The following is a 26,371-nucleotide window of genomic DNA, read 5'->3' as shown; positions in this document are numbered from 1 at the left end:
GACAGCTGTAAGAATATACAAAGCAAATGCCATTTTTTAAACACTACTATTAGGGGCCTAATACCATGTGACAAAACAATACAGAACATGCATTTATATAAGAGATAAGGTCATTTCTAAAGAAACCTCCACATTTTATTTACTTTATTTACCTTTATAGATTTATTTTCCTTAGAAACCCTTTTCTGTCAAACAATAAACAAATGTTATATGTTTTTCTATTTTTCTATGTAAAAATAAACAAGGTCATTTTATGACCATTTAACCACATTTTATGATTGTTGATTTCTCCCATAACTGGCCGTAAATAAGAGATAAGAGACAGATTACAAAATGTCTTCTCGTCGCCCATGTATCTCACTATATAACCTCAGAAGTGACGCGAGTAATTTCTCATGTAATTAACCTTTACAATTGTTCACAAGCAAAACCTTTGTCTTCAATTAACTTTACTTCAAATGTATGGCATTATGATGATAATAATAGACTCAGACAAATCCTCAAACACACCCATATTTTATCCGTCCATTTTAGCAATTTTAAGAATTTGCTTTATTTAATACTATAGTATGGTGAATTGCAGTAAACAGTCTCTCGGTTTGACTGAGTCTGTTAATGAGACGACACCCTCACACACTACAAAACTGAACTCTGTGGTAATGATGCCAAAAGACCAGAAATAAACACAAAAGCAGATCAGTCCAAGTACGGGGTGACTTTTTAAATGCAAAGATAACAATATTTCCGTTTAATTAGAACATTTATAAGTCTACCAATGTGACAATGATCGGGATAGGGTGTCCCAAACACTGAAAAAAGAAGACATTGAATGTCGATCTATATGCCTTGGCCATCATGAAAGTTACTTAAGAATAGAAGGAAACAGTCATACAGCGCCGGAAGCCGTCTATGCAAGACCAAACAGTCGTTTCATTTTAAATCTTTTTTTAAGAAATCACCCACGATTTGCAGGTAAGATCACCAGTTCCTGAAATTATATTTAGAACTCGAGACATAAGTATTTCTATTTGCCATTCAAGCATCCGTGTGGCTATGTGCCCAAAAGTTATGATTAACGAACAGAGTATATCAATTAGGTTAATCTAACGATAACGAAAGAGGTCTTTAAACATAAAATTAATGAAAAAATACAGGGATAGACAGGGAAAGACAAGCTGACTAAAAAAGGCCATGTTGAAGACAAAAATGACAATGGAGCTAAAACTACATACAGCTTTTTAGCAAAAACAAAGATTTTAAATATTCCATATAGATTTATGAATCTAATGTTGTATGTTATTTTATACTTACTTTTGGTATAGCAAAAACATAATTCTATCTATTGTTTAACGGTACACACTGGCATTTGTCCATCCGAGCGCATTTCCAATAACTGGTAACTTATATTTGCTAAATTGAAAAATGATGGAAATCTAAGCAAAATACATAAGCTGTGTACGTATCATTGTAAATGGATTTACTTCAGCGCAAGAATAATGATATTGATATAGACTGTGACTCAATGCAGACTTGGAGCGCCGGTATAAATTACAGACTCCGGTATATACCGGATTAACTAAATTTGAACAAAAATATCATAAATGTATATATTTTGTAACCATGGTGATACTAACCCTAACCTTTAGTCAGTATTTTATGCATATTGTACACTAAATGCATGCGGACATGCAAAAATATGCATATTTTTGCCGTGCGCTAAAATTGATAATCACTTTCGGGCATGCGCAGAAGACCGCTCCAAGTCTGCAATGAGTTACATCGATTGATATAAGATGCATGTGATATGTACGGAATTTATTGAACTCGTTGAGTATAACAGTATGATGCTCGCCAGAGGCTCAAATATCATCATTTCTTTTAACTCGTTGAACTTCGTGGATTTGATATTCTCTTCATACACTTTTAATTTAGACAACCCGCTTAGCTCAATAGGGAGAGTGCAGATCTACGGATTGCACGGTCGTGAGTTCGATCCCCGGGCTCGGTATATGTTCTCCGTGACGATTTGATAAAAGACATTGTGTCTGAAATCATCCGTCCTCCACCTCTGATTCATACTTGTGGGGAAGAGAACAGGTTTGTACTGGTACAGAATCCAGAAACACTGGTTAGGTTGCCTGTCCGCCGTTACATAACTGAAATACTGTTGAAAAACGGCATTAATCCCAAAACAAACAAACAAACTTAAGTTGGAATGAATCTATTCATGTGATGTAGAGAAATATGCAACACTCCTCGCGCCCCAGCTCCTGCTTATGTGGAACTCTGTAATAGAGATATATAGAATGGAATGTAAGTTCCCAATGGACCAGAAAATATAAAAACTCTGGGACATAGTCGGCACTTTTCGGTTATCTATTTAAACATATGTTTGACAGCACCATGACTTCATGACAGTTTCTTTCTGCCTTACATATGGAGGAAAAACTGAAACTCTGTAGTGAAAACTGGTGCTTTATACACAATTATATAAGGAAACAAACTAAGGTTGCCGCTTTCACAAACTACCGAAGGCCTTAACTAAATGCTTACGTTTTAGACTTAAATTTCGTTACAACACAACCAAACACAGTATTGAACGCGAGTAATGTCACCCAACAAACTCCGTATTGAACGCTTGCAATGTCACCATTGAACGCGAGTAATATCACCACAACCAGCTCAGTATTGAACGCGAACAATTTCACCACAATCAGCTCAGTATTGAAAGCGAACAATTTCACCACAACCAGCTCAGTATTGAACGCGAGCAATGTCACCATAACCAGCTCAGTATTGAACACGAGCAATTTCACCACAACCAACTCAGTATTGAACGCGAACAATTTCACCACAACCAGCTCAGTATTGAACGCGAGCAATGTCACAACAACCAACTCAGTATTGAACGCGAACAATTTCACCACAACCAGCTCAGTACTGAACGCTACCAATGTCACCACAACCAACTCAGTATTGAACGCTACCAATGTCACCACAACCATCCCAGTATTGAACGCGGGCAATTTCACCACAACCAACTCAGCATTGACTGCTAGCAATGTCACCACAACCAACTCAGTATTGAACGCGGGCAATGTCACCACAACCAGCTCAGCATTGAATGCTAGAAATGTCACCACAACCAGTTCAGTATTGAACGCTAGAAATGTCACCACAATCAGCTCAGTATTGAACGCTAGCAATGCCACCACAACCAGCTCAGTATTGAACGCTAGAAATGTCACCACAACCAGCTCAGTGTTGAACGCTAGCAATGTCACAACAACCAACTCAGTATTGAACACGAGCAATGTCATCACAACCAGCTCAGTATTAAACGCTAGCAATGCCACCACAACCAACTCAGTATTGAACGCTAGCAATTTCACCACAAACGCGAGAAATTTCACCACAAACACGAGCAAATTCACCACAACCAGCTCAGAATGGAACGCGAGCAATTTCACCACAACCAAGTCAGTATTGAACGCTAGCAATGCCACCACAACCAACTCAGTATTGAATGCTAGCAATGTCACCACAACCAACTCAGTATTGAACGCTAGTAATGTCACCACAACCAACTCAGTATTGACTGCTAGCAATGTCACCACAACCAACTCAGTATTGAACGCTAGCAATGTCACCACAACCAACTCAGTATTGAATGCTAGCAATGTCACCACAACCAGCTCAGTATTGAACGCTAGCAATGTCACCACAACCAACTCAGTATTGAACGCTAGCAATGTCACCACAACCAACTCAGTATTGAACGCGAGCAATTTCACCACAAACGCGAGCAAGTTTACCACAACCAGCTCAGTATTGAACGCGAGCAAGTTTACCACAACCAGCTCAGTATTGAACGCGAGCAATTTCACCACAGCATCTCAGTATTGAACGCGAGCAATTTCTCCACAACCAGCTCAGTATTGAACGCAAGCATTGTCACCACAACCAATTCAGTATTGAACGCGAGCAATTTCACCACAACCAGCTCAGTATTGAACGCTAGCAATGTCACCACAACCAACTCAGTATTGAACGCGAGCAATGTCACCACAACCAGCTCAGTATTGAACGCGAGCAATGTCACCACAACCAACACAGTATTGAATGCGAGCAATGTCACCACAACCAACACAGTATTGAATGCTAGCAATGTCACAACAACCAACTCAGTATTGAACGCGAGCAATGTCACCACAACCAACACAGTATTGAATGCTAGCAATGTCACCACAACCAGCTCAGTATTGAACGCGAACAATTTCACCACAACCAGCTCAGTATTGAACGCAAGCAATGTCACCACAACCAACTCAGTATTGAACGCGAGCAATTTCACCACAACCAGCTCAGTATTAAACGCTAGCAATGTCACCACAACCAACTCAGTATTGAACGCTAGCAATGTCACCACAACCAGCTCAGTATTGAACGCAAGCAATGTCACCACAACCAACACAGTATTGAATGCAAGCAATGTCACTACAACCAACTCAGTACTGAACGCGAGCAATGTCACCACAACCAATTCAGTATTGAACGCGAGCAATGTCACTACAACCAACTCAGTATTGAACGCGGGCAATGTCACCACAACCAATTCAGTATTGAACGCGAGCAATGTCACTACAACCAACTCAGTATTGAACGCGAGCAATGTCACCACAACCAATTCAGTATTGAACGCGAGCAATGTCACTACAACCAACTCAGTATTGAACGCGAGCAATGTCACCACAACCAATTCAGTATTGAACGCGAGCAATGTCATTACAACCAACTCAGTATTGAGCGCGGGCAATTTCACCACAACCAACTCAATATTGACTGCTAGCAATTTCACAACAACCAACTCAGTATTGAACGCGAGCAATTTCACCACAACCAGCTCAGTATTGAACGCGAGCAATTTCACCGCAAACGCGAGCAATTTTAGCACAACCAGCTCAGTATTGAACAATTTCATATTAACCAGCTCAGTATTGAGCAATGTCAGAAGACAAAGAGTGTTCCAAGAAAGACCTATGAAGATATCGCATCTATATATCTTGCAATTTATTCTTTTTCTTTTCCTTTTACTTCTTCTTCATTAGTGATGGCTGACGTTCACTAACTTTCAATACCGATACCTTATGGGCGTGCGACGGGGAATATAAAAATTAAAAAGTAGTCAGGCCCTCTAAGCTACTCGTTTCTTCAAGGAAAACATGACTGCAAAAAGGTTAAAACTTTAAATCCTTCAGTCTGAAAGGTGCAATATCTGCACGTATGTGCTGTTGCGTAGAAAAGAATAGTTCAGGATAAAACAATTGTTTTCAGTACTGAGTGAGCCCACGATAGATACTTCAAAACCTTAATGCAATGTAAATCGTTTAACTGACAAATGACATAAATTTATTCTGTAAACAGTTTAAAAAGGACTTTCTGCGCCTGGTTACATGAATAATATATGGTATTTTCCTGTGTTAGACGGGACTATTTGAAACCGCCATTTACGAAAGTGCCTCTTGAAGGTAATGGACAGAACGAAGCAATAAACTACTGTTAAAGTGATTCACTGAGGCTAAATGTTTGAACACAGTAAATTATAGACGAAAAATAGGAGAAACGTTCGGCCGTTTCCTGTCTATTTTGTCATCCTAAACTCATCATGAGTTCAAAGGTAACAAGAAAGCCTCAGATGCCCATCACACTTGAAGAAAACAGCAAAAAGGCCAGAGAGACGCTAAAAAGCAACTTTTTTATAACTTTAAGCTAAGACTTCCACCATCCTGCTTTACATTATTTACTAGGTAGGTCGTTTTTGCAAGATCATGTATATTTCAACATAAAGCCAAAGGAACGTGTCATTGCATAATTATTTCTCATAACTGTAGACATGTTCTCTGCTTATTTAGATTAAGAAAATAAGAGCTGAACCCCAAAAATAATTCCATGTATTGAGGCATCGCCAACGAGCATTGAGATACGCTGTAACTAAACTTTTCTTAACGAATATTGTCAGTGGTGAACAAAAATCAAAAGAAAATTGGGGATCATGCTTGGTGCAAGAAAATCATTCGCAGCGAAATAAACACACTATAAAACCGGATAAAAATGAGACCCTTTGTATTAATGCTTGTGTATGATCTAAATGTCCATGACAAATTCTGTAATGATATTATTTCATACTGAAAATGCTACGTATAATTATGTTACGCATAAATCTTTCCTGCGATTTCAGAAAAAAAACGTCATGAAATTAAGGGAAATAGCTCTACAGAGCAAAAAGACAGAGGACTATTTGAATCCGCCATTATGCGATTTCCTATGATTGTCAATGTACGTTAAGGGAAAAGCAGTTAATCATAATAATTCTGGATGGCTTTGAAGAGGAAAGATATTGGAGTTATTACTTGTAAACAAAAATGACAGTAAACGAAATAATTTTGAATCTTAATGAAAATATCTGCATTACACAAAGATTCTCCCATTTACACTCTCGACTTAGTATTTAGTTACAAGTTTTACAAGTTTATTCATATAAATTCCAGAAGGTCTTAGACCCAAGAGGACATGTGATACATTTTATGGCGGTATATATAACATGGTTTTACAATGAAATTTGACAAGTATACACTACATACACATATATATATATATATATACATATACATATACACTAATTGTAATAAATTTATATGTAAATAGAACTTTGTCAATGACTTCGACTGACAAAAGCTGCAGACAATGGCTACTGATAATGATTATATGGCGGTATTTTACAAATGAAATTTGACAAATATGAACTACTCTATATCATATCATATTACGCCATTAATTAACATCCAGGACAAAGAAGTATATTATACCATCTCTGATCATGGCACTGACTATTGACAATGACCTGTGGTAATAAAATTTAATACAAATCGCCCATATATCAATGCTAATTATGATACACTTAATATATGTAAATAGATTTTGAAAACTACAACGGCTGACAATAGTCACAGACAATGGCTACTGACAATGATTTTGTCAGTATAATTAGATACCAAATAATATATCAGCTATCGGGTAGATATCACTTCTTGTAATTATATCAATTTTATACAATGCGGCGTGATAAAAGTTACATGCAGTTATGAAAGGGAATGTGAATGAAAAATATTTTTATTAAGTCACATGCAGGATTCGAACCACAACATGCGATTTCAGAAAAAAACACGCAATGAAATTAAGGCACATAGCTCTACAGGGCAAAAAAACAGACTGAGACATCAACCATCTTTGATCACATATTGATAATTTGTCAAAGTCTTGCTGGGATAGCATCAGCTCTGTCTCTGTACAAAGATCGTTTGGAGGCATAGAAAGCAGACACGCAAAATGGTTGTAGATTCGTAGATTCGGTTTGACTGAGTCTGTTTATGAGAACTTTTAAAAATGTGCAAAATGAAATGATTATTCTGTCAAGTCGCAGACATAGCACATGCTTAGATGAGGTCATATGTAAGTGACCGACATCAAACAGTCTATGTTGATGGTAATTAAATTAACATGTGCTGATGAAATACATCGTATATGTACTGGTATTAAGTACACCAGTGGGTGAAATATGCACGTATATCACGTACTGCTTCATAGTTTCACAGAAACGGTCATCAATCAAATCTGAGATGCTTATACACTGAAATTCTTTGAAAAAATCTGTTTAATATCATGTCTTTTTAAACTCACCAAATGATCTTGCATTTTATGATTTATGTATCAAGTCCATTGATTTAGTCTGGGATAATGTTTGTTCTTCTTTATTTCTAAATATTTGTAATTGAATTCATAAGTCTAGCAATTTTAGTTTTCGTAATCGATTGCATCATTTGAAGTTCGGTGTAAAACGATTTTGGACGTTTTGTAAACATTAAAAAGCTATATGATTATTCTACTATATACTACTAATGATAAGGACAATATTATACATAAAACAATACAACTTGTGGTATAAAAATAATATGTTTAAGCAGTTTATAAGCGTTAACAATTAAGACTTTTCTGCAGTAGCTAGCCCAGTACATTGTAAAAAAGTTTAACCATACTTATACATTGTTACATTTGCATGGTACTTCGCACACCCGTACTTCGCACACTTAGTCACGAATATGTAGCGACGGAACAAGTTATGTAACCATTTATTTGCTCTTTCATATTACACATATGAGCCGTGCCATGGGAAAACCAACATAGTGGCTTTGCGACCAGCATGGATCCAGACCAGCCTGCGCATCCGCGCAGTCTGGTCAGGATCCATGCTGTTCGCTAACAGTTTCTCCAATTCCAATAGGCTTTAAAAGCGAACAGCATGGAGCCTGACCAGACTGCGCGGATGCGCAGGCTGGTCTGGATCCATGCTGGTCGCATACCCACTATGTTGGTTTTCCCATGGCACGGCTCATATATATTTACAAAATAGAATATATACGCATCACAGATAGGGTAGGGCAAAGAAGTATAAATACTTATACCTTATTTTTATAGCTCTTTGTGTAGGGCGGGGAGCAAAATAGGTTTGACAACAAACTTTAGTCTTTCAACCAGAGCTATAGATTTTATTATATTATTGTATTTTATACTTCTTTAATTGTTTCAACAAATAGTAAATAACATCTCCAAGATAAAATGTAAACAAGATAATGGCTTGACAAAGAACAAAAACTAGCAAGTAAAGTGTAAGTGAGCAATTTTCATGTTATGATTAATGTAAGCCGGACCATGTCAGAAAATAAATTGGACCGGCCTTGAAGAGGCAATAGGAACCGTTCAATCGGACCATGAAATATGTACCTAAGCGAAAAATTCTGTTTGTTTCGAGTGCTACTGTTTAAAATTTGGCATTTGCTGGTATTTAATACTCCATAAATTATATATGTTCCACTTTAATACTAATTGTCTTGTTGAAGCCAGACAGACTTGCACATTTTTATCTATCTCTTCCACCAACGTAATATCTACGAGTTACGTCCTTGCTTTCACTGACATTTGAAAAAGGAGAAACAGTGATGCGTTACGAAGCAACGTTTTCGTCCCTTTGATATAAGATTCTTTAAACTATTGTGTGTCGTGAAAAAAAATCATTTGAAACAATGTAATAAATATTTAGCTGCTTATAACCTGCCTTATTAATGTTTGTCATGACGTGAAGAATTTCTGCTCACAATATTAATTCATGACGTCATATCCCACGTGCCGACAGGCTACCGCCATATGCACACAAAATCTGTCAGAAATTAACAAGTTTTACTCCCTATTCTACAGCTGTCGATAAATTGTATGACATGTTAGCCCTGTAAATTAAAATGCCAACATACTTTCAAAGACCGGAAAACGCCCTTAAAAGGGCAAACGGTAAATGATTGTCATTCCCTTAAAAAATTCTTTCACGAAGTTACGGCGGCCGTCAGGTCTCGCCGTATTGTTATATTTTCTGGTCCTTTAGGGATCATGGAGTCCGTTCAATGTTCATAGAGTTCCGCTTAAGCAGATGCAGTGGGGCGTGATGGGTGTTGCAGTTTCCACGCCTCGCGTGAAAAGGATTTTTAAATTGGCAGTGGCTAACCGGCTACCTAGACCTTTAGTCTATGTAGCCGGTTCCGACCACAGGTGGCAGTAACGTACCTAGGATACAGTATGGGTCCATGAGCCATATGCCCTTAAATTTACTACAATTATAATGTTTTCTTAGGAAAAAAATGACCAAAAGCCATTTTAAAAAAAAATTTGCTCCCGTGACAATGAGCCATGATAAAGGTGATCAAGAACAGTTTGACATGTACATTGCTTCCAGGTCCGTATTTTTTTTCAAAACAATATTTCCTTATCAATGGTTGGCCGCCTTTTCGGCAAAAGATTAATCTTTCAGAAAAACCTTACTTCAAAACCTTACTTCATGTCAAACTGTTCTTGATCACCTTTATCATTGCTCATTGTCACGGGAGCAAAAATTTTTTTAAAATGGCTTTTAGTCATTTTTTTCCTAAGAAAACATTATAATTGTAGTAAATTTAAGTGCATATGGCTCATGGACCCATACTGTGTCCTAGGTACGTTACTGCCACCTGTGGTTCCGACTACCTAGACTAAAGGTCTAGGTTAGGTAGCTGGCTCTATATAGAGCGGGTGTGGGTATTTCCGAACAGTTAAGCAATAATGTTGAATGTTCGGAAATACCCACTTATATTGCCATTTAAAAACAACTTGTTTATAGAGAGATTCCAGCTGATTTAGCGTGTATAATTCCGGACTATATAAGTATACAGATATTGTCAGTATAGTGTATTGAAGATATTACCTATTGGACGTTTATTTCCGAACAGAGCGGGTAATTCCGAAAAACAGAGGGGCTAATTCCGAACAGTTCCAGCTTCTTAAGAACAGAACGTTTGTTTGTTTACAATGATAAACACAGACATTCTTTACAGTAGTGTACTTGCATTTTTAACAAAGAAACTTTATAAAACGAAACATATAACTGGAATTTACAGAGCATCTGTATCTAAACCTAAATTTGCAGAAGCACAGCACAACATCTGTGACAACTTTCTACATGATTAATGTCTGAAACATTGAATCTGGTATTAACACCCTTATACATGATGCAGTTTGCAGTGTTAAAAATGTCTTAGAATCTGTGTTTAAATTAACAGTATTTGCATTCAAACAGAAGTTTGTCTGTATAGCCCAGTAATTCATCTGCCACACATTTAGGGTGAAATCTGTATCCACAATTGGTGCATGTAGGGTTTTTCACATGCATAGCAGTAACGTGGACCTTGTCTTGCAGGGTTGTCTTGGCACCCAAAATTTGCTTGCAACTCTTGACAAGTTCATGCTATTGCTACATGAGTCGCCGCCTCCTCTACCAGAGTCGGATCATATTGCACATGTTTAAAACGAGCCAATATGAATGAAAGGAAGTTGAACTCATTTTACAAAGTAGTAGATTTATTTATTTGTTACTGTATCTTTTTTTATATATATATTTATTTATCTACTTTTTTATTTATTTATAATTTAACTCTAGTTATTTGCTTCAAATATATTATAAGTCTTTATATATACTTATTTTGGATAAACTGTTCCTCATACATTGATTGTTTGGAATTAGCCACACATTAATTAACAAGTGTGTCTAATTCCGAACGGCTTCTTTGATCTTTCAACGTTTTCCATAATGAGAAATGCAGTTAACTCCCTTCTCACGTGACACTTGTGATGTAAGAATTCCATCAAAACATTGTCAGAGGTAAAAACCAATACTTTTAGATCCTTACATACTACTTGCATCAAAACACGAAAACCGATAAGAACGACATGCATGCAAGCGGTCGTATAAATTCTTGTCTGTTATTTTGTAAAGGTGCGCGACAAAACTTTGCATTCATTGCAATGTGATATGGAATTCGTTGTTATCCTGTATGTTACGCCGTGGATTAGATTGGTGCCTTTCAAGAATACAAAAATGTCATTGGAAAAATGTGTTCGGAATTACCCCCCTGTTCGGGATTACCCACACCCACTCTATACATATCTTATATAAACATGTAAGTCAAGTTAGCTGGCTTTGATAGACAGAATTATCCATATCTGACCAAAGTGGTGACACCACTGTTGCTCCTTCAGTCGTGACAGTATAATTATGTACTTGCATTTTCAAACCAAATGTGATGATTAAAAAAGCAAATAGGATTTTCCTTTCTCCCTCACAGTCAGTCTGTGCAAGAATGTGTTTTAAAAATATATTTTCGAAGCTCAGTAACAAACTGGAACTCACTAATCGGCTAGTCTGTGCCAGTGGGCATGGAAAATAAATTATTCTTTTAAACTTATACTCTAAGTACCTTGTTAATTAATTGCAGAGTTTATTGATGTCGGAAAGAAGCAGAGAGCTTTGGATGCTTTATATGATGTTATTAAGAGCAAAAAGCATCGAACATGGCAGAAGATTCACGAGCCCATTATGGAGAAATACCTGGAGCTATGTGTGGAACTCCGGAAAAGTCACATTGCAAAGGAGGGTCTGTACCAGTACAAGAACATTTGTCAACAGGTCAGTTTTACCTAATGTGGTGGCTGAGACTTGGCCTTTTCAGCTTTTTGTGATTCCATATATTTGATGAATTTGTCTATATTATATGTAACACCGACTTAAATACAATTTGTATCTTGTTTATCGAATACAGAGCAGGGCCTAGTCTGCCATTCGCCAATGTAGACAAATTTATGCTACAAATTCAAAGAACTGGCGACAGATTTCTGAAAGTGGCTACAAGAATTTTATTATTATATGGCCAATTTCAGCAATTCAGCTTCATTTTGGCAATTTCTCTCAAAAAGTGGCTACAACTTTCTGAGGACCAGGGGATGCCCTGCAGAGACTAGATATATCAAAATATACATTCAAATAGTCTGTTATAATAAATAATTTAGTGTGTTCAAATTCCATATTATTGAAAAATTTGTGAATACAGAGATTAGATATATCAGAATATACATTCAGATAGTCTGTAATAATACTGAAATTTAACCTTGCCTTGCAAAAGGCATTTAAAATACATTGCATCAAAATAATGCTCAAAATGGCTGTGTTTGGCTGCCAGGGGTACAAATTAGAGTAAGTTTACGCAGTTAGAAATTCATCTTACTGCTAAATAGAACAAGTGAAATCAGTATTAGACTTTCATGAAATAGGTTGCGTCAATTTTTCGTTTGATATTGACAAGGTGAAAAGAAAATATCACCGACCCTATGACAGAAATTTTGTCATTGTACTGGCCTGCAGTCTATATTTAGTTTATATTTGAATGTCTAGGTGAACATCAAGTCTCTAGAAGATGTGGTGAGGAAGTATATTGGCTTGGCTGAACGGAAAACAGAGGAGGCGAGGCAGGAGTCACATCAAGTTGTTATAGATGTAGATGATCTTGAAATGCCAGACACCCCTGAAAGGTTAGGGTAGCTTTATTACTTTAGAAGCAGTTAAATAAACTTAAGTGATGTATAACATTATATTGTCAGTGCTCTGAGATACATGTAAGCTGTGTATCTACTTATTGTATGAGCACTTTATACTAGAATACAATCTTGGAAAAAAAGGGCAAAGTAATATCTAATATGTTGTATATATTAAGAAATAGAAATCATTTATCCTTAACTTATTGCATATTTTCCAGTTTACCTACATGCAGCATGCCCATTCACGCACTGCAGTACGTGAATCACATACAAAATATCAAATGCACGCATAAAAATCACTTGTTGGGGGTACATGCACGCAGAGATTCGGAACTCTAGTTCAGCTGCAATATCGCTGTTTATTTCATCGCGCACTTGCCAATTGTTTGGTATGGTCTAAAACGCAGATCCGGTCCAAGAACGTTATAATTTCGTTCTCGGCGTAATTGTCAGCTGTATAGAGGGGTTTGGTAAATGTTTTAGTCGGACGTCATACGGGTCGTGTGCAAAAAAAGAATGGATACGAAACGCAAAAAGGCATTTTAGCTTTAATAAACTCAGCAAAAGGTTAACAGTATTTTATTTTTCGATATTTAACTGCAATTTTGATACACATTGCATATCTGTAATAGTTTGGCCATTTATTATTGATGGACGAATTTTACCAGTCTTCAGTTGACTGTATGTTATTTCGGACGAATCGTGTTCCGTTCACGAAATTGGGAATACATGAACCTTGCTGAAAAATTATTTATATTTAGTATAATATAGGGAGGGGTGTTTTGATTCAGAATTTCCTATCTTAACTTTGGAAAAACATTTTACTTTTTCTAAAATTATCTCATCTGTTATACCCCACCCACGAGAGTTCTGTATGAAGAAAACAACAACAAAAAACAAACACAAAAAACATGTAATATACAAATTTCAGTAGTTAAATAGAAAATTTTCAGATCTGCCATGTAGTGTACCCCCAAATTTTGAAGTGTACCCCTATTTTGCAAAAGCAGGGGGTACATGTACCCTCAACTTTAAAAATGAGTGGGCATGCTGTACATGCTGTCAAAACTTTGGGTATACCTCCCAGGCTAGAGCACATATTGTTCATAATAATTGAGGTGATCTATATATGATAGAAAAGTATTTATTTCCATCCTTCAGATCAGTATATCCCCATCATATTCTCTGCATATTAGCCTACTTACAAAATGTAGTAACATATAGCCAAGTTACTCATGTGAGGAAGCCATCCAGCTGGCTTACGGAAGGTCGGTGGTTCTACCCAGGTGCTCGCTCATAATGAAATAATGCACAGAGGGGCACCTGGGATCTTCCTCCACCATTAAAGCTGGAAAGTCGCCATAAGACCTATCATGTGTCGGTGCAATTAAATATCCAAATAAAAAAATAGCCAAGTTACAGATGCTACAGATACAGCAGTGTTGAAGGGTCTTATATTATAATGAACATTAAGTGTTAAAGGGAATTCCGATAGTTTTTTATGCGCATCTTTCTGCGCAGCCGACACATTCTATGGAAAACTGAACTGAAGTCAAAATTTGTTGAAACATGTTACAGACAGTCTTAAATATGACAAATCTTGAATGAAATAACATTTTTGATACGTTTTATCAGTAATCAAATGTTGATACTGGTTTATGTTGTATTGACAAGTATCATGCCTGACAGGTATCTTGCTATTTTTGTGGTTGTGTTTTCACATCGCATTTTAGTACAAAGACTTGTTCATATAATGTAAGATAATTGACTTAGTACTGATAAGACATTATCACCTTTCAGATTATTTAGTATTCAATTATAGAAAGAATTAAGAATTTTTTAAACTTTTTTTAACTTCTAGCAGACATACATGTAATCAGTTTGACCAGTTTCGCGCCATTTTCCGTCCGAACAGGTGTTTACGCTAGCGGTCTTAACATAAAAATTAGCCTGGTGACCCATACATTTTTAGCCATTTTTATGCTCACAATACTATTATCTATACATAAGAAAAACAAGAAAAAATTCTATGAAAGAGTTTTTTCAAAATTTAAAAAAATATTCTTCACTATGGGCATTTTTCACTGAAAAAAGTTCACAAAAGTAAATATGAAACAATATTTTTTTTTCATTTGTACACATTATTGTAAGGATAGAGTATTACAAATATGACTATGATATCAAATAAGTAAATAACAAAATCTGTAAAAAGAAAAAAAACTTATTGTGCTGTCTTGATGTATATTTTGGTTGGTATTTACAAAAAAGCAGAAAATTATGAAAATGTTGAGAAATCGCTAGCAGTTTCAACAACAGTGGGTGCGTTCAAAACAATTTTTCACAAAAACAAGCCTGGTGACCTATTTTTTTTATTTGTTCATTATTTTCAGCACAAATTTATCTATCATATATGTGAATTTAAAAATTTTCTATGAAAGGAAAAAAACTATAGGAATTCTCTTTAAGTGGTTTATTATATTATAGTGGCATATTTCTGCTAACCAAATATATCGATTTATTTGTCTCAAATTTTTCTTAAAAATGTCACTTATTCAGTTTTAATCTGGCAAGCAGAACATTTTTTGTGTTAGCCATTGAAGTATCTTTAACAGGACAAAACTTACTGTTAGTTCCCACTACTGCCATCTGCATGTTAGGTTACCTAGATATGAGCCGTGCCATGAGAAAACCAACATAGTGGGTTTGCGACCAGCATGGATCCAGACCAGCCTGCGCATCCGCGCAGTCTGGTCAGGCTCCATGCTGTTCGCTTTTAAAGCCTATTGGAATTGGAGAAACTCTTAGCGAACAGCATGGATCCTGACCAGACTGCGCGGATGCAGTCTGGTCTGGATCCATGCTGGTCGCAAACCCACTATGTTGGTTTTCCCATGGCACGGCTCATATCTTGATTCACTTACATTAAGAAGAATCTTACCTAAATCAGTATCAGTCAAAATATGATTAAGATATACATTTTGAGCCCATATGAATTGCTTGTCATGTAGACTTACGGGTCAAAAATAGTTATTTTACAAAGAATACATAACATTAGTCTACACACAGATAAAACTAAACCAATGTAAATTACACGACTTGAAAATTTAGTCCACGCATAGTAATTGACAATGCGACAGTCACATGACAGAGACATAATGATAGATAATAAACAGTAATCTTTTTTAGTGAACTGGAAAAAAACTTTCATAATATCCACTTATTTATTTGAATATGAGATGGCAGTAGTGGGCACTAATAGGCAGTTTTGTCATGTTAAGATTATTATCTTGATAACATGAAACTCTTCCACTTGCCAGAAAATAACTTGATATGTGACATTTTTAGAGAAAACTGTATATGTAAATAAGTGAATACATGGTTGGTAGAAATATACTACCATAAAATATAAAGGCAGGAGTTTATTTCATTAAATCAAAATGTTTTCTTCAGTTTACTGTTGAAAGCTGTTAGTGGTGAGGATACACAGGATCGTACAGACCGTGCTATTTTGACACCATGGGTCAAGTTTCTATGGGAGTCCTACAGGCAGTGTCTCGACTTGTTGAGGAACAACTCCAAGGTGGAAAAACTTTACCAGGATATAGCTCAGCAAGGTAATATAGTACAAATAATGTCCAATTGTTTAGAGTACTGTTAAACTCGCCTTACCAGCCACCTGTATAAGCAGTCACTTGTCTTTAGCAGTCAGTCAGCTAACTTCCTGAATTGACATTTTGTTCTAATTATGCCCTTTTTCTAAGAAGCGTGAGCATATTGCTCTGCACTTGTCAGTCGTGTTGGTCAGTCTGTCTGTTAGTAGAGCGAACAGTTTCTGGCCAATAAGTTGTGAATCATTTGACCCACAACCTTCAAACATGGTAGCATGATTTTGCTTATCAAATAGATGACCCCTGTAGTTTTTGGGGTCAGTAGGTCAAAGGTAAAGGTCAAAGTGATCATGGGACTGAAAATGGGACAGACCATCATGCGGGGGTGGGGGGGGGGGTGCATGCCTGTTTTACAACTGCTTATATTTCCACCTACCAGAAGCAGCCACACTGTGTCACTCTCATTGCTGGCTGCCTTATACAGGTGTAGCTGTACTACATTGAAGGATGTCTATGGGTATGACGGTCGTTCTGAAAAGTGAATGTTTGATCAGTGAGAAACATGCATTTTGTCATAAATCTTAACCATTTAACTTGCACTTGTTGTTTTGGTATACTAACTGATTTGTGTGCTGATTAGGTTTTAAGAATATTGTGTCACCTACAGTTTCTAGTTTTATTTGTTCACTTGTCCCGCACTGTTTTTCATCCCGACAGGTTTCATTTCTTTTAACTGGGAGACTTCAGCTAGTTTGAGGAAGCTTCCTAGATTTTCTCATTGATTTGTTTACATCCACCATCTAGACTTTGTTCAGTTTGCTATTTGATAAAGATATTTCTGTTAAAGCTGTTGTCACAGCATTTAAACATGTGATTCAAGCTTTGAAGAAGAAAGTATTTTGTTATTGCTGAAATTATATATACAGTTTTATCTTTCTGCAAAAACATGACTGTTCCTAATTTTACAGCTTTCAAGTTCTGTTTGAAGTATGCAAGGAAAACAGAGTTCAGGAAGTTGTGTGATAATGTAAGTCGGACATCGTAATGATTTGTAAAATTTGTTTTATATTCAGAAAAAAGCAAGTAAAAATATTAGAAGTGAAATGAATTTAAGATAGTATAGATTTCCTTTCATGTGAGTCAACTGATATTAAAGAGAAATGAGAAATGAAATGTTTATGATTTCTGGTAAAATTTAGGACATTTGGTGAGAATTTCACTTTTAATCATTTTGGTCCCACCTCCAGCATAGATGCTATCAGTTATACTAGTAAAAAAAACTTTTGGCTAATTGAACAGTCTAAGTAAGTAAAATAATAATTGTAATGAATAGAAATTTTAAGATATGATACACTATTGCAGCTGAGAACTCATCTTGGTCATGTACACAAGCACCAGCATCAGCAGACAGCCATCAACCTGAACAACCCAGACTCGCAGGCGATGCATCTCGAGACGAGACTGGCTCAGCTTGATAGTGCTATACAAATGGAACTCTGGCAGGTAGGCCCATTGTGATGTCGGGGGAAAGTCTACACAGATAAATCTAGAAGTTGAATAAAGTGAAGTTGAACTCTTCATAAAGGCAATCTGAACTTGGAACCTTCATTTAGTAGATACTAAGTTTAATAGGACAGTGTTTTGAAAGCAATTGGAAGTGTTTTAAAGCAGTATATATGTATTTTGCATTGCTGTAATTTGTTTTTGCGATCATTTCTGTCCTGTTTGCAGAGATCAGTTATAACCTGGTAATGCCATGTAAACTTTGGAAAATAGATGTGACATTTGTAAAAGATAAGAGAATGAATTGTTAAAAGAATGCAAATCTGAGAAACACATTTCACAGTACACAGTACTTGGATGACATATGTGGCTGCATGGTTATAGTTGCTGACATATCAACTTCGGTTTTGAGCATTGCTTGGGTGTTTCAAATTCTATTATGTGAAAAGATATTCAGCTTGCATACAGTTTTACACCAGAAGGGACACCTTTGGTATACTTCCACCATAAATTCTGAAATTTGATATATGACCTAAAGCTGACTTCATGTGACTTTAAATTTTATCTTACCAAAATAAAAAACTCTTTATATTACAGGAAGCTTTTAAAGCAGTAGAAGATATCCATGGATTGATATGTTTGTCTAAGAAGAACCCACGACCATCTTTGATGGCCAACTACTACACCAAGTTGGGTCTCGTGTTCTGGAAATCTGGTAACCCTCTGTTCCATGCTTCCACTCTGACAAGACTGTACCATCTGTCTAGAGACCAGAGGAAAAATCTCTCTCAAGAGGAGCTGCAAAAGTAAGTTGTAAAACTACTTATTTAGAAGCTAACAAGTACTTAGTCCTTGTAAAGAGCTACCATATCCTGTATTTTCTCAAATACATTTAAGAGTGTAGCAAAGTAGTTTTACTGAAAATTTATGTGAAATAAAAAAAATTAAGTACAGACAAAAGGTTTCTTTGTACAGAGTTTGTTTATTTTAAAATGTGTCAGATGGAAAATTATTATCTACAGTCTTTTTAACTTGTCACTCTGAATAAAATTTTGTCACACAGCTAAAATCTAGTATTTTTGTGATGGTAAAAGTTCACTATTTTTAGCTCATCTGATTTTTTGAAAAAAAATGATGAGTTATTGTCATCACTTGAGCTGTTGTCGGCGTCTGCGTCGGCGTTGCCTGGTTAAGTTTTATGTTTAGGTCAGCTTTTCTCCTAAACTATCAAAGCTATTGCTTTGAAACTTGGAATACTTGTTAACCATCATAAGCTGACCCTGTATAGCAAGAAACATAACTCCATCTTGCTTTTTGCAAGATTTATGGCCCCTTTTGTACTTAGAAAATATCAGATTTCTTGGTTAAGTTTTATGTTTAGGTCAACTTTTCTCCTAAACTATCAAAGCTATTGCTTTGAAACTTGGAATACTTGTTCACCATCATAAGCAGACCCTGTACATCAAGAAACATAGCTCCACCCTGCTTTTTGCAAGATTTATTGCCCCTTTTGGACTCAGAAAATCAGTTTTCTTGGTTAAGTTTTATGTTTAGGTCAGCTTTTATCCTAAACTATCAAAGCTTTTGCTTTAAAACTTGCAACACTTGTTCACCATCATAAGTTGACCCTGTACAGCAAGAAACATAACTCCATCCTGCTTTTTTCAAGATTTATGGCCCCTTTTGGACTTAGAAAATATCAGATTTCTTGGTTAAGTTTTATGTTTATGTCAACTTTTTCTCTTAAACTATCAAAGCTATTGCTTTGAAACTTGCAACACTTGTTGACCATCATAAGCTGACCCTGTACAGCAAGCAACATAACTCCATCCTGCTTTTTGCAATAATTATTGCCCCTTTTGGACTTAGAAAATTATTTTCTTGGTTGAGTATTATGTTTAAGTCAACTTTTCTCATAAACTATCAAAGCTATTGCTTTAAAACTTGCAACAGTTTTTCACCATCATAAGTGGACACCGAACATCAAGAAACATAACTCTATCCTGCTTTTTGCAAGAATGATGGCCCTTTTTAGACTTAGAAAATCATGGGTAGGACAATATTTCTATTACACAAAAAAAATCAGATGAGCATCAGCACCCGCAAGGTGGGGCCATCCTTAAAAAATTGTATGTTTGCGGTAACTCGACCGACTCACGAAAATCGCTGCGACTCAAACAATTTTTTAACCTAAAACTCGGAATTTTTTTTTTCGGTGCCATGTTTTTATTCTTTCCTGTTCAGTTATTTCTTTTGGGTAACTATTTGTATTTATATAAGTTTTCCTAGACAGTGTTCGTTGAGGTTCAGCTACATGAATGATCGATATGACCGATAAGAAACAAAATGTGTGAATGTTACGCTTTCTGTATACCGCTAATTAACAAGTGACACAAATACGATAATAGGCTGCTCTTCTATGCATTGTTTATCAATTAACTTTAACACATTGATCAATAAATACCTTTGGCAATGACGGACATTATTGTATCAAATACAAACCGCGAGAAGCCCACGTGTCAGTCGGCGCGTGGCATGATTGACAATTGCCAGAAGCTGATTAATATACCAAGCTCCGCCTACTGCCATACTTCCGCTTATGGCGGCGAACAATATTCGAATTCACCGGGATTTTGATTGACAAGGGGCAGTTTTTTCGAACTCGAGACGCATAAAAGAAAATTTCCTTGGGTCAAGCCGACGCACGGGAAATTTTCTGTGCGGGTCAAATACGAGTTTTTCTCGATAAGTGCGAGTGAAAACCCAGAAGCTCGGGTCTACCGAACGCCCTGCCGATTTCCTGATATACTACAAAATTATGCAAAAGTTGTTTAGAAAATTCCACATGGACAAATCGTGGTACATAGTGTTATCTGTGCAATACTGCAGACGTATTTAACCGAGTTTTAGATTTGTAAAATAATGATTTTTCTCGTACGTAAAACATCTGGGAAAGATAAATTCTTGGATATTATTCTGTCATAATTTCTCAAACAATTTTGCAAACAATATTTTTAGTTTCGATCTTTTGTTGTTGCATAATCTTTTTAATCTGCCCCGACGATAAAACTGCAGTGACACTGCACAAGTCACTTGGAAAGAGCACAATAAACGTCAAAAATATTAGACAAACAAAATTTTCTTACCTGAAAATTTATTTATAAAGTTAAGCATCCTTTCAATGTAATGACTAAAACCAGCGAAAGAAATCCATAATGTTTACATTTCTAGATTTTCCTATTTGCGTGAAATTAAATTTCCATGGGTCTACTTTTTCCTATTTTTCAAATTACAGACTTTAGAAACATAGTTATTATTACTGAAACTTTCTGTGACTTAAATAATGTAACTGAAATTCATGCAAATTTTTGACACCTGTCATCAGAAACTGGGTTTAATCTGTTTGACAACTGTTTCTTTTTATGTGTGCCGACAGTAGCAGATCAAAGAAGACACTAGCAGATCAAAGAAGACGTGTATTATGTGTGATGTCATAGTGATGTCACTGATATTGACATGTATTTAATTCAAGAAGTGACTGAAATGCTTTTATGGGTTTTTGTGTTTTGACTTTGAGTGCATTAGCACTGGAAGCTTGATTAATTTTTGCTGATATGGAATTAACCTAGCTTTTTGTACCCCCGACGACAAAGTTGTAAGGGGGGGGGGGGTATACTGGTTTCAGGTTGTCTGTCTGTCCGTCTGTCCGTAGACGCAATCTTGTGCGCACCATCTCTCCTTATCCCCTTGACAGAATTTAATGAAACTTCACACAAGTGATCAGTACCAACAGTAGTTGTGCATGGGGCATGTTAGGTTCTTTTAGAAAAAAATTTTGCAGAGTTATGGGACTTTGTTTTTTTGTTACTATACTATATACATAGACACAATCTTGTGTGCACCATCTCTCCTCATCCCCTTGACACAATTGACCAGACGCCGGCTGTCAATCAAACCAATAAATCGATAAGCGATCAACCAATCAATGCGCTTGATTCGACGCACACCTCCAGACGGTGTTAATGTAAATATTACCCTCCAACATTGCGATCTCGACACCGATAAAAATAACTGATAATTCCTTTTGAAAATGATTATATATACAAGTAAAACTTATTAGAAATGGTAAAAAGGTGTCAGTGGGGACTTTGCAAGTCCGATAGTCGCTTCCCAGAACGCCTAGATTATTCCTTTTCCAAAACCTAAGTAAAGTTTTGAGAAGTATCTTCGCTGGATTAAGACTTGTGGACGTCCTCACAGACAATTGAAAGTGGATAAAATCGACGGAAACTACCACATATTTGTATATACAATGGTATTAATATATCTAGAATTTAACTTAATTCACATTTCACCCGGGCGCCGTGCGATAAATTAGTCTAAATTTGGCATCGTAGGTGGCTACGAGCTACGGTGTATGTGTTCACATTAAATACGGGCATCGTGCCACATTTTTAGCTCATCTGATTTTTTGAAAAAAAATGATGAGTTATTGTCATCACTTGAGCGGTTGTCGGCGTCGGCGTCTGCGTCGGCGTTGCCTGGTTAAGTTTTATGTTTAGGTCAGCTTTTCTCCTAAACTATCAAAGCTATTGCTTTGAAACTTGGAATACTTGTTCACCATCATAAGCTGACCCTGTATAGCAAGAAACATAACTCCATCTTGCTTTTTGCAAGATTTTTGGCCCCTTTTGTACTTAGAAAATATCAGATTTCTTGGTTAAGTTTTATGTTTAGGTCAACTTTTCTCCTAAACTATCAAAGCTATTGCTTTGAAACTTGGAATACTTGTTCACCATCATAAGCAGACCCTGTACATCAAGAAATATAACTCCATCTTGCTTTTTGCAAGATTTATTGCCCCTTTTGGACTTAGAAAATCAGTTTTCTTGGTTTAGTTTTATGTTTAGGTCAGCTTTTATCCTAAACTATCAAAGCTATTGCTTTAAAACTTGCAACACTTGTTCACCATCATAAGTTGACCCTGTACAGCAAGAAACATAACTCCGTCCTGCTTTTTGCAAGATTTATGGCCCCTTTTGGACTTAGAAAATATCAGATTTCTTGGTTAAGTTTTATGTTTAGGTCAACTTTTTCTCTTAAACTATCAAAGCTATTGCTTTGAAACTTGCAACACTTGTTCACCATCATAAGCTGACCCTGTACAGCAAGCAACATAACTCCATCCTGCTTTTTGCAATAATTATTGCCCCTTTTGGACTTACAAAATCATTTTCTTGGTTGAGTATTATGTTTAAGTCAACTTTTCTCATAAACTATCAAAGCTATTGCTTTAAAACTTGCAACAGTTTTTCACCATCATAAGTGGACACTGTACATCAAGAAACATAATTCTATCCTGCTTTTTGCAAGAATGATGGCCCTTTTTAGACTTAGAAAATCATGGGTAGGACAATATTTCTATTGCACAAAAAAAATCAGATGAGCGTCAGCACCCGCAAGGCGGTGCTCTTGTTTTTTTTGCAATTTCAGTGCAGTTTTCTTGCAATCACCGCAGGCTTCCAACGGAACTCTTACGTGCTGAAGATGACCAATATATATAACCATCTGAAAAATGTTATGCCATATAAAGGCCGCCGCACGGAAATGAGGTGGCCGCGCGATGATTGCTCAATATCCATGCGATTTAATTCGGTACTGCAGCAAGCAGGAACCTTGTGGCAGCTCTGCGAGTGCCGTGCGAAGGTCTCAGGTGTCTACAATCTCCGTACGATTTATTTTAGGCACTTTGTCCACGGAATATTGTGCGTTGGCTGAACGATCAGCGCATGGCCCCCTAACGATGCCTGTGCGGAGATTGTGCAATGCCTATTACGACATTGTCTACGGTATACGGGCTTTCAATTAATTAAGATATGTATAACTTTTCGCTAAACAAAGTCGTAGAGGCTGCGGAGCCCGTACGAAAATCGCACATCCATACTCCCGCCCCCCCCCCCCCCTTCCCCCCCCAACCCCACTGCCTCCGCAGTCACACAGAAAGGAGGCAGTCTACGGGTTCTGCAGACACATCGTAGGCCAAAGATAAACTAGGCATTGTTGGTTTATTTCTCAGACATAGCACTTCTTATTGGGCATTTACATAACGAGAAACTGTGAAGAGAAAGTGCCAAAATGTTCAAGTAACTAAAAGTGCTACATTATTCGTGCCCAAACTTTTCTGTTGCCTCGATCAACATGTACGTGGAAAGACATCGGTGATGTGAATTCTTTTTAGGTTGAGGGGGAAGGGCTATTTATACCTAAAATGTAAATGTATCATTATCCTTCAATGCACTTTTTCCAGTTTTGCACACGGGGCATAAGTACTGATAGAGTACAAGTCGAGAAAATACTAAGAAAATATCAAACTGAATGATAAACAAATATTTTTATAATAATAAAAACACGCATAAACTTGTCAGTGATTTATTAAAGAAGCAACACAAAATTTTCAACAATAAATATCATCAGTAATTGTCGTCGTGTAGCCTTCTTCCGTCTTCTTTTGTTTTCTGAATATACATGCTTTCTCAACTAATTCCGTCCCCGAATGTCGGAAAATCCCAAAACTATCAATGTAAGACTCCTAACAGTACTTTCTCATCTAAATGTTTTAAAGACACATAATAAGACAGAAAATTCTTGCCAATCTCTTCAGAAATATCGTGTAAAGTAGCAGCAGCAGCCATTATCGATCTGAATGTCGGAGGTTTAGTATTTTGTGGTACCACGTGACCTGTAGGCGGAGCCTGGCGTCTGGTCAATTTAATGAAACTTCACACAACTGATCAGTACCAACAGTAGTTGTGCATGGGGCATGTTAGGTTCTTTTAGAAAAAAAATTTGCAGAGTTATGGGACTTTATTTTTGTTACTATACTATATACATAGACACAATCTTGTGCGCACCATTTCTCCGCATCCCCTTGACACAATTTAATGAAACTTCACACAAGTGATCAGTAACAACAGTAGTTGTGCATGGGGCATGTTAGGTTCTTTCAGCGACAAAAATTGCACAGTTATGGACTTTGTTTCTTGTTAACATACTATGTACATACAGTCTGCATATGCAATCTTGTGCGTGCCTAATCTACCAAACCCTTGCACACAATTTAATGAAACTTCACACAAGTGATCAGTACCAACCCTAGTTGTGCATGGTGCATGTTACATTCTTTTAGATAAATATTCTGCATAGTTATGGGACTTTGTTTTTTGTTACTATACTGTATACATACAGTCTATATACATACAGTCCACATAATTATGCAATCTTGTGTGCTTCAAATTGCAATGTACTGTGTCAGTGCATGCGGGGGGTACAGTCATCACCTTTAGTGATAGCTCTAGTTTTAATTGTATTCATATTCAGATTAGGCTTTTCTTGGTTAAGGCAATCATTGCAAGAGTGAAAAAAACTTTAATTTGCAGTTTAATCACATTAGATTCACAAGGATAAGAAATTAGGTTTACATTGCTAAGTTGTTTAGTTCCATTTTAAACTTGCATGTCACGGCGCTATTAAAAATCTTTCCGCGTTTCCCTAAAATCACTCCACTTCTCCATAATCTTAGCTGAGGAAGAAATGACTTCTCCCTAAAATATTAACATAGCTTAAGCCCTGAGTAAACAATGTAAAACAATTAAGTATTGTCGTAAAATTACATGATACATAGGCTTTGAAGGAGTGCGGTGCTAGTAATCAGACTCGGGTCTACAGGGTATTAAAATATCAAAGATTTTGCTATGTACTTCAATGCTGAATCCTAAGGAATGTAATGTTTTTTTATTACCCTAGCCAGTGCAAGGACATTCAAAAGGTCTTGTCAATTATTTTTGTTTAATATATTGATAATCTTAAATTTTTAAGTTCATATGGAGATAATAAGCTCTGTTTCTGACTGGTGTCAGGCTTATAATCTGTTGTTTTTATTGTTATTAAAAAGGTGATATTACTAGTAATATTAGTATTCATACTATGTGATATGTTACAATCAAGTTAGCATTCTACAGAGAAGTGTTAGTACCCAGAAGGTGTATAAACCAGAGGGTTAAAAAGGAAATGCAGGTGTTGTACAATTAGCATTCAAAAAAAAAAAAACGAAAAAAAAAAAAAAATCCCTATCTACCTACCCACACTAAAAATTCTGGGTCGCGTTACTGCAAACAAACAATTTTTAGCTCATCTGATTTTTTGAAAAAAAAATGATGAGTTATTGTCATCACTTGAGCGGTTGTCGGCGTTGGCGT

At 36.4% G+C, this 26,371-nt stretch overlaps 2 protein-coding genes across 2 annotated transcripts in view; both read left to right on the top strand.

Moving 5' to 3' along the window:
- The first annotated feature begins 2,643 nt into the window (after positions 1-2,643).
- LOC128559216 (uncharacterized) lies at positions 2,644-3,906 on the top strand. Its single transcript, XM_053550428.1, has one exon. It carries the CDS (start codon positions 2,644-2,646, stop codon positions 3,904-3,906), a length of 1,263 nt encoding a protein of 420 aa, XP_053406403.1.
- Positions 3,907-9,213: 5,307 nt separating this feature from the next.
- The window catches only part of LOC123546592 (eukaryotic translation initiation factor 3 subunit A-like), a 37,401-nt gene continuing 20,243 nt past the window's right edge, over positions 9,214-26,371 (top strand). Inside the window, exons 1-7 of the mRNA XM_045333009.2 lie at positions 9,214-9,399; positions 11,910-12,100; positions 12,863-12,999; positions 16,456-16,619; positions 17,582-17,640; positions 17,976-18,116; positions 18,714-18,922. Of these exons, the coding sequence (XP_045188944.2) occupies positions 9,351-9,399; positions 11,910-12,100; positions 12,863-12,999; positions 16,456-16,619; positions 17,582-17,640; positions 17,976-18,116; positions 18,714-18,922 (950 nt within the window). The 5' untranslated portion in view covers positions 9,214-9,350. The remainder of the gene's footprint in view (positions 9,400-11,909; positions 12,101-12,862; positions 13,000-16,455; positions 16,620-17,581; positions 17,641-17,975; positions 18,117-18,713; positions 18,923-26,371) is intronic.

Source organism: Mercenaria mercenaria, chromosome 9 (genome assembly GCF_021730395.1).
Source record: "Mercenaria mercenaria strain notata chromosome 9, MADL_Memer_1, whole genome shotgun sequence".
Classification (NCBI taxonomy): domain Eukaryota; kingdom Metazoa; phylum Mollusca; class Bivalvia; order Venerida; family Veneridae; genus Mercenaria; species Mercenaria mercenaria.
Note: the sequence above shows the minus strand (reverse complement) of the source record. Positions and strands in the feature narration are given on the sequence as shown.